At 37.9% G+C, this 12,711-nt stretch overlaps 1 protein-coding gene across 5 annotated transcripts in view; it reads right to left on the reverse strand.

Moving 5' to 3' along the window:
- CLEC16A (C-type lectin domain containing 16A) overlaps positions 1-12,711 on the reverse strand; it is a 61,898-nt gene that overhangs the window by 27,839 nt on the left and 21,348 nt on the right. For all 5 annotated transcript variants that reach the window (XM_050317072.1, XM_050317070.1, XM_050317073.1 and 2 more), the window contains exons 11-17: positions 12,562-12,691; positions 8,567-8,667; positions 7,717-7,839; positions 6,095-6,204; positions 5,568-5,612; positions 4,210-4,260; positions 2,978-3,106 (exon numbers count right to left, since the gene is read on the reverse strand). In XM_050317072.1, the coding sequence (XP_050173029.1) occupies positions 2,978-3,106; positions 4,210-4,260; positions 5,568-5,612; positions 6,095-6,204; positions 7,717-7,839; positions 8,567-8,667; positions 12,562-12,691 (689 nt within the window). The remainder of the gene's footprint in view (positions 1-2,977; positions 3,107-4,209; positions 4,261-5,567; positions 5,613-6,094; positions 6,205-7,716; positions 7,840-8,566; positions 8,668-12,561; positions 12,692-12,711) is intronic.

The following is a 12,711-nucleotide window of genomic DNA, read 5'->3' on the forward strand; positions in this document are numbered from 1 at the left end:
ATTGATTGTATTTGCCATACCTATATGCTATGGACACCTACACAACCAGCCTTCAGAGACTGTCACATTTTGAACTCAAAAGCAGTGATAACTTTTCTGGCCAAGCCCAGCTAAGATGTCTGCAAGTTAGAGAGAAAACAGTGGGGATTTTTGCATTTTAATTTGCTGTGTTCATCAAAACTAACCACATATAATACATCATTCTTGGAGCACTTGATTTATATTCTCAGAAGGTCTGTACCAGGGCAGAACATTCTGAAAGCTGCACCAGGCCCAAGAAACTTTCAACAGCTGCTCTGTGAAATTAATAAGTTAGTTCTGATTTATAAATTCATGACATATGGTATGCAAAGACCAAAAGTGTCAAAGAACAATCATCATTTTATTAGCCACATTTTGAAAGGCACCATTTATAATCCTCTTCCCCTACAAGAACTGTATTTTCAGTAGAGTAAATGAAAAATCATTTTTTATTACTTCCGGTGTTTTGTTTTTTAAGAGTTTCCTACACAGCAATTCTGTGGCATACTGTAAATTAACTGCTGCCTTACAGTAAAAGCACTGAATTCATGAACAGCTGCAATGCCCAGAAACTCCCGGATTGCAGGAAGTATTAGGAAAAACAAATCTAAAGTGCTTTAAGGGAAAACCCTTCACCCCTCTATTTTTAAAATCAACAGAACTGTGGCTCCTGTGAACCAGCAATGTGAGTGCTTGGCCAGCCACCATCCTGGCAGTGCTTTCAGAAACTTCTGGCACAGCAGGGATGAAGAGAGGGAAGTCATGTACCCGGCTCTTCCATGAAATGACAAAGCAGATGAATTGGGCATGCTGTTGAAATCTATCGGGGCAATATGATTATGGGAAGCAAAGGATGTCAAGGGTATCTAAAAAAAATATGATATTAACACTGGCTTATTCATAAGAACAGGGTCACTTTGTAATGGGAGATCTCTGCCCTTTAGGCAGATTGCATTCTAATGGATTGTGGATTTACTGAAATTATATACTATTACTGTAAAGCAGTTTTACTACCAGATGCTTCAAGGAAAATTCACAATACTGGGTTTAAAACTTTTCAAATTCAATCAAGAGCAGGACTATTTTTGGTAACCCAAAAGTCAAACCCAACAAGGTGTTTGGGCTTTCTATTTGTTTGTTTTGTTTTGTGTTTCTTCTTTTTTACTTTGTTTTTTTAATTTAGAGGGCAGCCATCACTCAGCCTGCTTTCACTTATTTTTCCCTTCAATTCTCTTCCTCCTAGATAGCATCAATTTTGGTTGCATACATTCCCTATAAAAGAAACATCACTCATCTCCAAACATGTAATCACACTTACTGCAGATTAATGTACAGGAGCAGGAAACAAAATCAGAACTTTAGCCTTTGCAAGGAAAAAAATAAAAAGCGAGAATATCAGATGAAAAGGGAATTACACTGTGCTTCCTACAACATTGACAGTCCTCAGTTTGTTAGCAACATCAATACAAATCCAAAAGCATGTAAGCTTTTATTGCAGTTTATTGCCACTTAAGAGACTTTCTACAGAGAAAGAAGTCAGAGCCTAAAAAGATCTGATCTCTAACAGCTAGGAACTCACAATATAATCAAAGTAAGAGACTTCTTCATTTGCCAGTGAAATAAAACTAAAGAATTTTTTTTTTGAAATATGACACAGGATGCTCAGAATTGACTGTTCATTTAAAGCTGTCAGCAAAACCCCAGCAGCTGCAGTGGCAGCAGCAATGTCACAAGATAAACCTCGAGTTCAGCACACTGTCATGGCAATTCAGCAAAGCAAGGGAGCCCAGCTGGAAAAAAGCAGCCCAGGAATTGAGAAAATGCTAAAACTTGTAGAGCAATGTGACTGGGGAAGGAGGATCAACAAGGAAGCACTGTGGGACTTCTTGTGGATGACAAAGCCCCTTTCATCCCAAACACCCTACAGGAATATTTGCATTGATTTTTTAATTTCCACTAACAGAAGTTAAGCTATTCCTTATTTAGCACATCAAAACCATGGAACAGTCAGTTTCCATTAATGTGCACTTCTAAGTATCCTTCTGTTAAATGCCTCAGAGAGAATTCCAGGAAGCATTTTTGCTTTCTAAGAATACTTTTCAAAATAATTCCCTGTATTTTATCAGACAACTTGCGGTGATAACAAAAGCTGTGTGGTTTACACTAAGTAATGAAAACAAATCTTTTCAGAAGATTCCTGGAAATTTTTTTTTTTTTCTTCAAGGGTACTTGAATATATGTACATATACACTTATGTAAATGCAGAGAAACCCGAAGAACAGCACTTTTCAAATAATAATGTCATGCAATAATATCTCTTTAAGACTTACTGGCACTACAAGGCTTACAGGACACTGCCAGATAAGGGCCAAGAACTGATTAACCTAAGAAGGGTGATAATGATGTTGTCATTCAGGTCAGCATTACCTCTACAGATTGTGTCAGTCCTAAAAATAGATATTTTGCTATTTTTCTCCTCATTCTCAAGATCTCTATCATTAATTACTTTGGCAAGATGAACTCTGGAGCAGAATTAAACTTTTTGCTATGTGTAGAAACATGAGCAGTAGGAAGCCAGCCAGCCTTCCACTGCAGATTCCTACTCCAGGAATATAATTGCAAGATGGACAGAGACATCAGATCACAAAAGGAAGCTGACAATATCAAAATGCCTCTGTATGTGGATGTCTGTATGACCTGAAAAATTAAAACCTCAGTGCAAGAACATGTTGTGTTGACCAGAACAAGAAATCATAGATTAAAAGTTTCTCCACTGGGACAGGTAATTATCTTACACTCTGCACAGGTCTGTCTTCACCATGTCTTCCTGATTTTATGCATGAAGCTTTCAGTCAAGCAGTTTTCAAGGAAAAATATTATTCGTATTTCTAGGATTGCTCAAGGACTTTGGCACCATTCTGCCATGAACAAATATAAGAAAAATAGTCCTACTCACTCTTCGTGTCCTTTCCACATCTCCACAAGGCAATCTTTTCACAAAATCAATACCAGTCAGTGGCGTCCCCGTTGGAGGCAGCAAGATTGAGGCATCCATCATCAAGTATTCTACATTCATGGGTTTAATCTATAAAAGGATTTTAACATTGATTACCAAAGAGAACAATAAGCATTTGCCTCTTTACTTTCAAATACAACTCATTGTTGCATATTCTAAAGTTCAGAGAAATTTTAATACCATCTGTCCTACTTTAAGCTTCTTACAAGCCATCTCTGTTTTATATTTGTACATCGTTTCCTCACACACTGTTGAAGTTTCCATACTGATAGAACAGGGGAGAAGCTCCAAAATATTACTGAAGAAGAGGTATTTCCCTAACACTAAAACCCAAATTTGTCAGGTTTGCTTTTAAGTTTTGACTTAAACTTGTGGTTACTTCAATCACAAGAAAAAGTTTCCTGTAACTTTTTCTCTCCAGAAACAACTTTCCAGTTTCTAATAATGCAGTAACTTTCAAAGTCAAATGTTTCACTACAAACTTTCATTAGTTAGGCTGGTAAGATACGTGTAAGATGCTTCCCATATTAAAACACTTATTACAACACACCAACTGTAGATTGTGCTTTTTCAAAGAGACAAACAGCAGCTTCTCATTAAATCCCTGACCACTGGGGGAAAAAAACCCTGTAACTGAGTACCCACAGCATTTTAATCTGAACTCTAACCTAAGAATTGAAACAGATAATTCCTTTTAAAACATGTTTACAGGTTAAATATGAACTGAGATCAATCTTAGTAATCCATTAACATGTTCACAGGCAGTACCTCTCCTAGAGCAAAGGCCCCAGCGTTTGCTTGCTCCAACCCTGTTTTCCACTGGTAAATAAAGTGACACCAGCAAAACTGAGACCTTGTTGGGCTTCAGACAGATATAGGAAGATTTTTATATTGTTTAGTAACTAGGGAAAAAATAAATCCAATGTTCCATTTAGCAGGATAAAGTAATTTCTGTATACTCCATCTCAGAAAGTAATGGGTTTTACTAAATCAGAAGTTGTGAAATTTCACATAAACAATTTATGTAAGTAGAGACAAAACCACTGCCCATGTTTTGTCATATTTTGTTATTTTTTATTACAGAGCCCAGTGTTCTCAGTAACTATCAGTAACTGTTCCTGCTTCTGTGCTCTATCTGGGTTTGAGGATTTGGCAGAAAGGGTGTCACTTACTGTCATACTCCGGTATTCGTCTTCAAACATATCCAGAAAAATTTCTTCTCCCTTCCAAAAGCAAGAACATGAACACACCATGAAACCTGAGGGCTGTGGAGCTGTGTTGGTTTGGTTTGGTTATGTAGAGGGTGTCTGTGAGGGGAGGACTCTGCAGGACACTGCTGAGCCCCACAGCAACACTGATGGAAAACACTCTGATTCTTCTGCAGCCCCTGGAGAGGATCATGGTGGAGCACAAACCCACAGTGCAGCAGGAAGATGTGCCCTGAAAGAGCTGCAGTCTGTGCAGCACCCACAGATTATTTTCCTGCAGCCCATGGAGGAGGGGACCCACACAGGGGCAGGGGAGAGTGTGAGGAAGAAGAGGCAGCAGAGATGAACTGTCACGGTCTGACATCAAACCCCTATTTCCCCATCGCCCCCACACCACTCAGCAGGGGGAGAGGGTAAAAGAGTCAGGAACAAAGGAGTGGAGCTGAGCCTGGGAAATCGGAGGGCTGGGGGGAAGGTGTTTGTTTTTATTTTTAAATTTGTCTTTGTTTCTCACTCTCTAAATTTATTTTTATTGGCAACAAATTCATTTTTGCCGAGTTGGCTCTGTTTCACCCAGGACTGTAATTAGCAAGTGATCTCTCTGTTCTTTATCTTTGCAGCAAGATATTCTCTTGTCCTGTTGGGGAAGGGCAGTGAAAGAACAGCTGAGTGGACCTCTAGCAGCCAATCAAGGTCAACCCACCATAGGTGACTTATTTTTTGGAAGCCATATTGAGCAAACAGTCTCCAAAAGAATTCTGACAAAACCAGGAAGATATTTCAGACACTTGAAATCTCCAATGGATTTACTGCTCTGTATATGGAAGTTAACACCTCGATATTATCATTTTAATTCTTTCACTATTTACAACACCCACACACACAAAAAGGCAAAAAGCTGCAAAAGCCCCCAATAAGAAAAAAAGATTAAGTATCAGCATTTCAGATAAGACACAAACAAAAAGTAATGTCAAAACCAAACACATTTCATATTAGTGCCAATGACAAAATCCCAGGAATCACGTTCTAATTGCATGACTCACTTCCATGAAACAAATAAGAGAAGCAACAAAGGGGCATGACTGCTAACTTGACCTCCAGTATAAACCCTGAGTCTTCCAAAAGCCCTTTTGTGACATATGTCAGTGTGGTATGGGAAGGACAGGAAAGCAGAGGACAAAACACTTTGTTTTCTGTCACAAATTTGGAGTTCTCATCTAAAAAAAGTGCTGCCTTGGGCACCAGTAAAGACTGGACTGCAGGCTTGCTTCTAATTCCATGTGATGTAAAGGACTTTTTCTTACAGCATTTTGCATAAATACCTTATAGAAACGACGAAGGAGATGAACGCTTTCTTCCCTTGCACCCTGGAAAAGATAAAATGTATTTCAGGGAGTACATACACAATTTACTTATTAATCACATTAAAAAACCCACACAAAATTTATACAGAAGAGACTGTCTATTAATAACCCCACACACACTGTCTTCATCCCAAAATTTGACAGAATACATTCTGAACTTATAAAAATACAGCTTATGTGAGTTTATTAGTTTCAAAAGAACTTTTCTTTACATTACTGAGGTGGATGACATACAAATTTCAGAGAGAAAATTAAACCTAACACTGCTTGGGATGTTATGAGTTTAAATAGCATAACAGCAAAGCTGGGGACAGAACAGAGGTTTTGATTCCTCTGCACAGAACCACCAGTGCAATGATGTTCTAGAAGCTCAAATTTCACATTTAGGCTTATTGCAATGAGATATGAAACAAATTTATTCAACTATGCTACAAGACTCAAAGACTAGTAATGCTGTGACTGGAAATTTGAAAGAAAATACTCACCTCAAGACAAGCAAGGTGAACATCTTTTATGATGCTGCCGTTTTTGGAAAACACAAGCTGCTTCAGCAACAGGCACCCAAGTTCCAAAGTTGCCAAACGGATTTTTGCATCTATGAAAAGAAAATTTCAGTACACAAAACAGTCCCAGTTCAATTATTGTTCTTCTCACTATCTGATGTTCTTCAGTATTTTTACTTTTCCTCCAACTGTCAAACTTTGCTCCTCTGTCACACACCCTATCTGACAAGCATGAGTGCTGATGCTGGCTTACAATGCTGATGGCTAAAAAGAACTGGAAGAGTAATTTAAAGCAGAACTGTGCAATATGAAGGCAACAAAGATTAACACTATTGAAAAATAAGCCAAACCCAGTGCCTTTATTAATCTGCAACACAGGGTGAATTACACTAAAATTACAAAAGGATCAGAGACATTTGGCATGGATAACATTTACAAGGTGAAAGGCAGCTTTGTATGTAGCATACTAATAAGGTATAGCTTTTCCTTAAAAGAAGTCCAAAGGATTCAGATACAGCCTGGATTTGAGAATCTAGAGAAGACAGAGTGAAAGAATGCACTGGGATTTTAAGCTTAGTGTCAGAAGGACTTTAAAAGAAGATATTAAAAATTATGTAGGGTCTGAGCTCAGTGATCTACACTAAGACAAGATAGCCAGAGACAGACTGACGTCTCAGCTTTTGACTCCAACTCCTGTTCCACCACTTCAAAAGTTAGCACTGTGCTGCCAGAAACTAAAGATACAAAGGGCAGTATCCCCCCACAAAAACCAGAAAAGATGTTCTACACAACATTTAGCAAGTGTAATAAAAATCCAGTATTTCCATCCTTCCCAGCACTTCCCTTCCCAGACAAGCCTTTACTTAAATAAATGCATTCCCTCATCTTGCACTTTTTCCTGCTGCTGTACGTAGAAACTTTTCATATATAAACATGTTTTTAATCTCTGACTGGCACATCAGCACAAGTTAATACTCTCCGACTAGTCTTGCAAGTCAAACAAACATTAGATTTTATTCTGCAAACAATCAGGAATTTGATAATGTGTCAGTTTCAGGGGAAAACCAGTTCCACCCATTTGAAGTTTTAAGGGGGGAAGTGCAGGGAGAAGAGATGTGGCTTGAACAAAAGTCAGATTTCCATGGAATGGGTCACTGAGCACTGTAACCCTCATTTCACAAAAAAAAAGCTGAAGAAAAAAACCTCACATGCAAAGCAGTTCAGAACTGAGAATACAATCTGAGATTTAAAAAAAAAAATCATGGGAAAAATTGCTACCACCTACAGGTGATGGACAAAGGAGTGCAAAGGGTACCATATCATTTTCAGGACTATTTCTCCACTGGAATTACTTTTACAAGCAAAACTGCCACAGATCATAATTTCAGGATGAAATCATGAAATTAACACAAAATCACTCCATTTTTGTTTATTCAAACCAAGGATAAACCCAATAGTTGTCTTTCACAAACCATATGTGCAGATTGCTCATTGAAGAGCAGGTTAAACAGTCATGTTCCCCTCAGAGAGAAGAGCCCAGATGGCTTTTTTCCAGCTTCAAGAATTTCAGCTTGGAAGGAAAACAAATACTGGAAAAGCAATACCTGGTTGTGCAGCATAATTCATTATCCTGATGAGCCTTTCTGCAAGCACATGATTATATGAGTTTCTCTCCTCAGCATGTTGAGCTGGAAGCTGAATTCTCTCCAGCTTGACTGGGTCAATTCCTGTCATGGGAGCGAAGGAAGAAAGGCAAATTAGAAAACAGGAGTATGTCCTGAGGCAAGCACTTAATAGACCACAGCAGTTTTCTCAGAAGATAATAATTAGCAGTATGAAAATAGGCAAGTTAGCTTTGAATTAATATTACAAGGAAGAACAAGAGAAAGACTGAAGACATTGATGAATCCCTGAAAATTCTCAGCCTTAAAGAGAGCATTTAAATCCCAAAGTGGTTGATGAAATCCAAGCTATTTTACTGTTTCTGTAATTCTCAGACTGTTTGTTTGCATCTAAATCAAATCGAAGTCAAGCCATAGATCTGAAGAGCATAGTGACTAAAGGGGAAAGATGAAAGTCTGATTTTAAATTCTGCTCTGGTAGTAAGTGATCTGTTCATATATGGTTAAAAAAAATGGGAATTGTATTTTGTAACTAGGAGTCTCTGACTGAGTACCCTCCCCCATGCAAATTAGATTGCCCCTGGCTTGTTATATAAGGAAATTAATCCCATTTTTCTTCAACATATTCCTCTAAAATATCAAGGTATTTCTCAGAATAGACTGGTTACTGTAAGACCTCTTAGGACAATACATAATTACGGCTTGCTGGGGATCTCCCTGTCCTGTTCTCAAGAATGGCAATAAACAATCTCATAAACCAGAAGATGATTATATTGAGATTTAGTTTCTTCCAACCCTGGCCTTGCAGTTAACTCTGCATAGCAGCACTTACCTTTGTTGTGTGACATTGCATATAAAAGACAGAGCACAAAGAGGGCATAGTAATCATCTTCAGGACAGTCCAGTGCGTTGTAGACCATATCAAGAAAAGGCCTGTGGAAGAAGTAATTTAAAAAATAGAAAAATGGTTAAGAAAAAAACATATCTAAAGAAAAATGGGTAACTATCTTATTTTACATGTACCTAATGGAAGAGGCAAATTTACAGTAATGCACATTATCAGGTATCAAAAACATTTCTGTTACAGAGTACTCAGATTATAGCCATGCCCTGTGTTTACAATCTGCCAATAATTCTGATGTTTTAACGGGATTTGTTACATAATACTTTGCCAGGAATTGATTGTTCAAACATTTACTGGTTGGTTGTGGCACATTTAGTACATATTGTAAAGCTTGTTCTAAGTGTATCCCTAAGTCACTTCAAGGAGCTGCTCTCACTGTTGCCTAAAAGAAACAGAATATCTCCAAACTCCTGTACTTAACAGAACCGAAAAGTTCTATTACAAGTAAGCATTTTTCACCAGAAGTTTGGAGGAAGCCAGATTGTTCTGAAACAATCAACAGCAGTTACAGGAAAGAAAAATTAACAAGCAGGGAACATCTGAATGAAAAAGAGAAAGCTTTGGATTGCAGATAAGCTTTGTTTTTCTGAGTTTAAGCATGTGTGACCTATGACACTTCTGCAGGAAGTTACAAAGTGCCAAGTTCACCCTTTACCTGTACCCTGAAGAGACCACAAAAGTCAGTGTAATCCAGAAGCCGTTTGGACAGATCAGATATGGCTGAGATTCAGCTGATATGAGCACAAGCCTGACTGCAAGGCAGCTTGGTTTCTTGTCTTAAGCTGGCTTGCATCCAATCAGCTGCACCAGTTCAGTGCACAAGTGAAAATTCAGTATATTTTCACAACTGGTCCAGACACACAAACCCTATATCAGGGAAGTGTCACAGTCACCCAGAGATGACAATCTAGAACTTGAGTGAAAAGAGTTAATTCCCTATCTTTTGAAGTATTTTTTAACAGGGAAAGGAAAAAAGCCGACCTTACATTACTTAAATTACATTTGAATAAAATACATTAAAGTAACATCAAAGTCATAAAAACAAATACATTTTCCTGTCTTCAGAGCTAGCAGACAAGAAGCATCCACTACAAACTCCTGGTTGTGGTCAGCTGAGGGTCAGCAGGGCTATCAGAGCCCAGAACACAACATACTTCAGTACCTCCTGTGGCGCCATCACGGCCACACTTAATGTGCAAAGCCACCAAGTCATAACAAGGGACTCGACCTTCCCGTCAGCTCCACACACACTTCCCCACCATGTTCTCTGTTACTGAAACAAGGCAATGATCAGATTAACAGACCATGCTGTTCCTCTGCTCAGTTCCTGACACTGCAGCACATCGTGCCTTTCTGAAGCTGCACCACAATCATCCTCTGCTAGAAACGCCACCGAGTTATGACCCCTCTTTGCCCAAGGTCAACACCCTCTGTGCCCAGGCCAAATTTCCCTCATATTGTAGATCTTAAATAAGGTAACTATTCAAGGAAAAGCAACCTAAATAATTAGCAATGTTGAAAACAAACCAAGAGGACTCTCAGTTTTCCTGAGCGTTAAACAAGCGCTAAAGCCTCACGTCACCCTCAAACTGGGGGCTTCTCACCCCACAGGGGTTTCAGCAGGTCAAAGCTGCTGAAACATCAGTAGCTGTTCATATAACACCAATATTACAGGGTATTAAATGATTTCTGTAATCTCTAATGCATTTTTCATTGTTTACCGCAGCATACCAATTAGATTTGTGAAATTACATAACTTGAAAAAAAAAAATTACAGCAGCAAGAGAAATAATTTTCATTCCAGATGCTTCTTCACAGCATCTCTCTATCTGCATAACCAGATTCTCAGTCACAATAAGCTGAGGTCAAAACAACTTCCAAGAATCCCACTCACCAACAGTCCTCAAATAGACTAAATACATGATAGACCCAGAAAAACTCAGCTGAAAGAAAGTAGCAACCAAAGCCACAACATAGCACAAAGATTTCACATTCTGGAAAAAGGCTTTGCTGTACAGCATATTGTAAAAGACAGTTAATTTAAAACATATCTTTAAGCTCAAACTTTCCAGCAGTGAGGCCCATCAAAATAAAATTCCACCTAAAATACTTCAGCTGTCTCTTATGTTCTTCACAGCAGTAAAAGGGCTAAGGGACTGAAAACCTGACTTAGCTTTTAGAGTTACAGGGTTTTAACTCCCATTCGTGATGTTTTCCATTTATTTTTCAACAACTATTGGACTATTTTTAAAAACACTTTTAATAGTAAAGTCTATATTGTAAATATTTTCGAATATAAGTAGTTCTTAACTCTGTTAACTTAACTTTCTTCCTTAACTCAACTTTTACTACCAACTTGACAGAAGAAGCAGATCAAATGCCATACAAGTGTTCTTCAAATTATTTGTTCTTGTGGAGATGACAGTACACTGGGAATCACTATCACCAACAGTCATGAATGATTATTCCAGTTAGGGAAGATTCACTTTGGGCATGGCATAAAGTTCACTGCATTTTCCACTGCCACATGGCACCTTATCCACAAGACTCAGTGACTTCAATCAGTGCAGGGCAGAAACTGAACACACTCAAGCCAATCCCTTGAGAAATTCAGCTACTGTTTCTAATACTACATTTGGCACAGAAGATAACACAAGATCTTAAGCCATAGTAGCTTATCCACTGGTATTTCCAAAAATTCACATACAAAACGAAGGCCAGAATTGCACTACACAGGTCTATCCTTATTCCAAAAATATTTTTAGCTCTGCACATTCTTTGATGTTGTTTATTTTTAGGAAAGATGCAGGATGCTGTGAGATCATATCTGCAGAACAAGAGAGTCCTGAACTGCAGACATTTGCCAAATGCATCACACCTATGGATTTTGCACTTTGAGACCTGAGAGCATCACAGTCACTTTAGTATTCAATGCAGTCATGGCCAATTTCTTTCTAAAAACCATTTGGCACATATTTTAGTCAAATTATCAATAATCTAGAACAATGTATTTTAAAGCCAGTTCAAGTCAAGGTTCAATTTCACTTTTACAATGAAATGAAATGTTATCTTTATTAATGAATGTAATCTAAGGTACATCAAAGCTATAATGGAGACAGAATGAAATTCTGGGAATACCAAGGCAGCATTTCCCAAGTTTAAAAATAAATTTAAAATGCTATTAAACATGTGCATTTCCCCAACAGACACATCTGCAATTACTTTTGTGTCAGTTACAGCACATTTGGTTTCTTTTCTTTAACATCCTATTAACAGGAACACAAAATCCTTACTGTGAAGGTGTCTTATGTATTTAATATATCCAAGTTAAAAATTTTAAGTCAGGGTGATTTCTGCTCCCAGAAACACTTGAAAACTGCATTTTCAATAGAAGTTTTCAATACCCTTAAGATACACAAATGGACCCTGGAAACTGTACATAGGTTAGAAGGGTTTATGTGTAACTACCACCACTAAAATTTTGTCAAATTCAGCCCTGAACTAAAGAGTTTTCCTTGTTTTTTTTCCCTACAGGTGCATACAAAACTGACAAATGTGACCTTAAATATAATTAATAAACCTTCTTCTGACTTAATTTAGAGGTTTAGAAAATTCTGGAATGCAAACATTTGTATTTATAGGTTTGTTGTGTTAATATTCTGTAATTTAACTTGACCAACTTAATGTATCACAATTGCCATAAAGAAAAGCACCAACTTTGCAAAGGAACAGGATCATTTGTGAAACTGATGAGCAGAGAGGCTACATCCCACTTTTCTGTTGATTCCCTTATATGTGATGCAGAAGAACCCTGTAATTTCAACTGGAAGCAGATTTGAAACATCCTTTAAGAGAAGTGAAAGAATCAAGGGGAGGACAAGGAAGGAAACAATTCAGCAAAATATATCACAGTTCCTTTATACCTGTTCCAGTTTGTTATCTCACTCCCAGAAGCAGCTGCACTCTTTTCTTCATCTGTTGTATTCTGTTCTGTCACAGTAGAGATGGACAGCTCTGACAGCTTACATCTCTCCATGATCACCATCTCTATTTCTAAAAAAAACCAAAACACA

Source organism: Myiozetetes cayanensis, unplaced genomic scaffold (genome assembly GCF_022539395.1).
Source record: "Myiozetetes cayanensis isolate MyiCay16 unplaced genomic scaffold, myiCay2020 scf20-37, whole genome shotgun sequence".
NCBI lineage: Eukaryota > Metazoa > Chordata > Aves > Passeriformes > Tyrannidae > Myiozetetes > Myiozetetes cayanensis.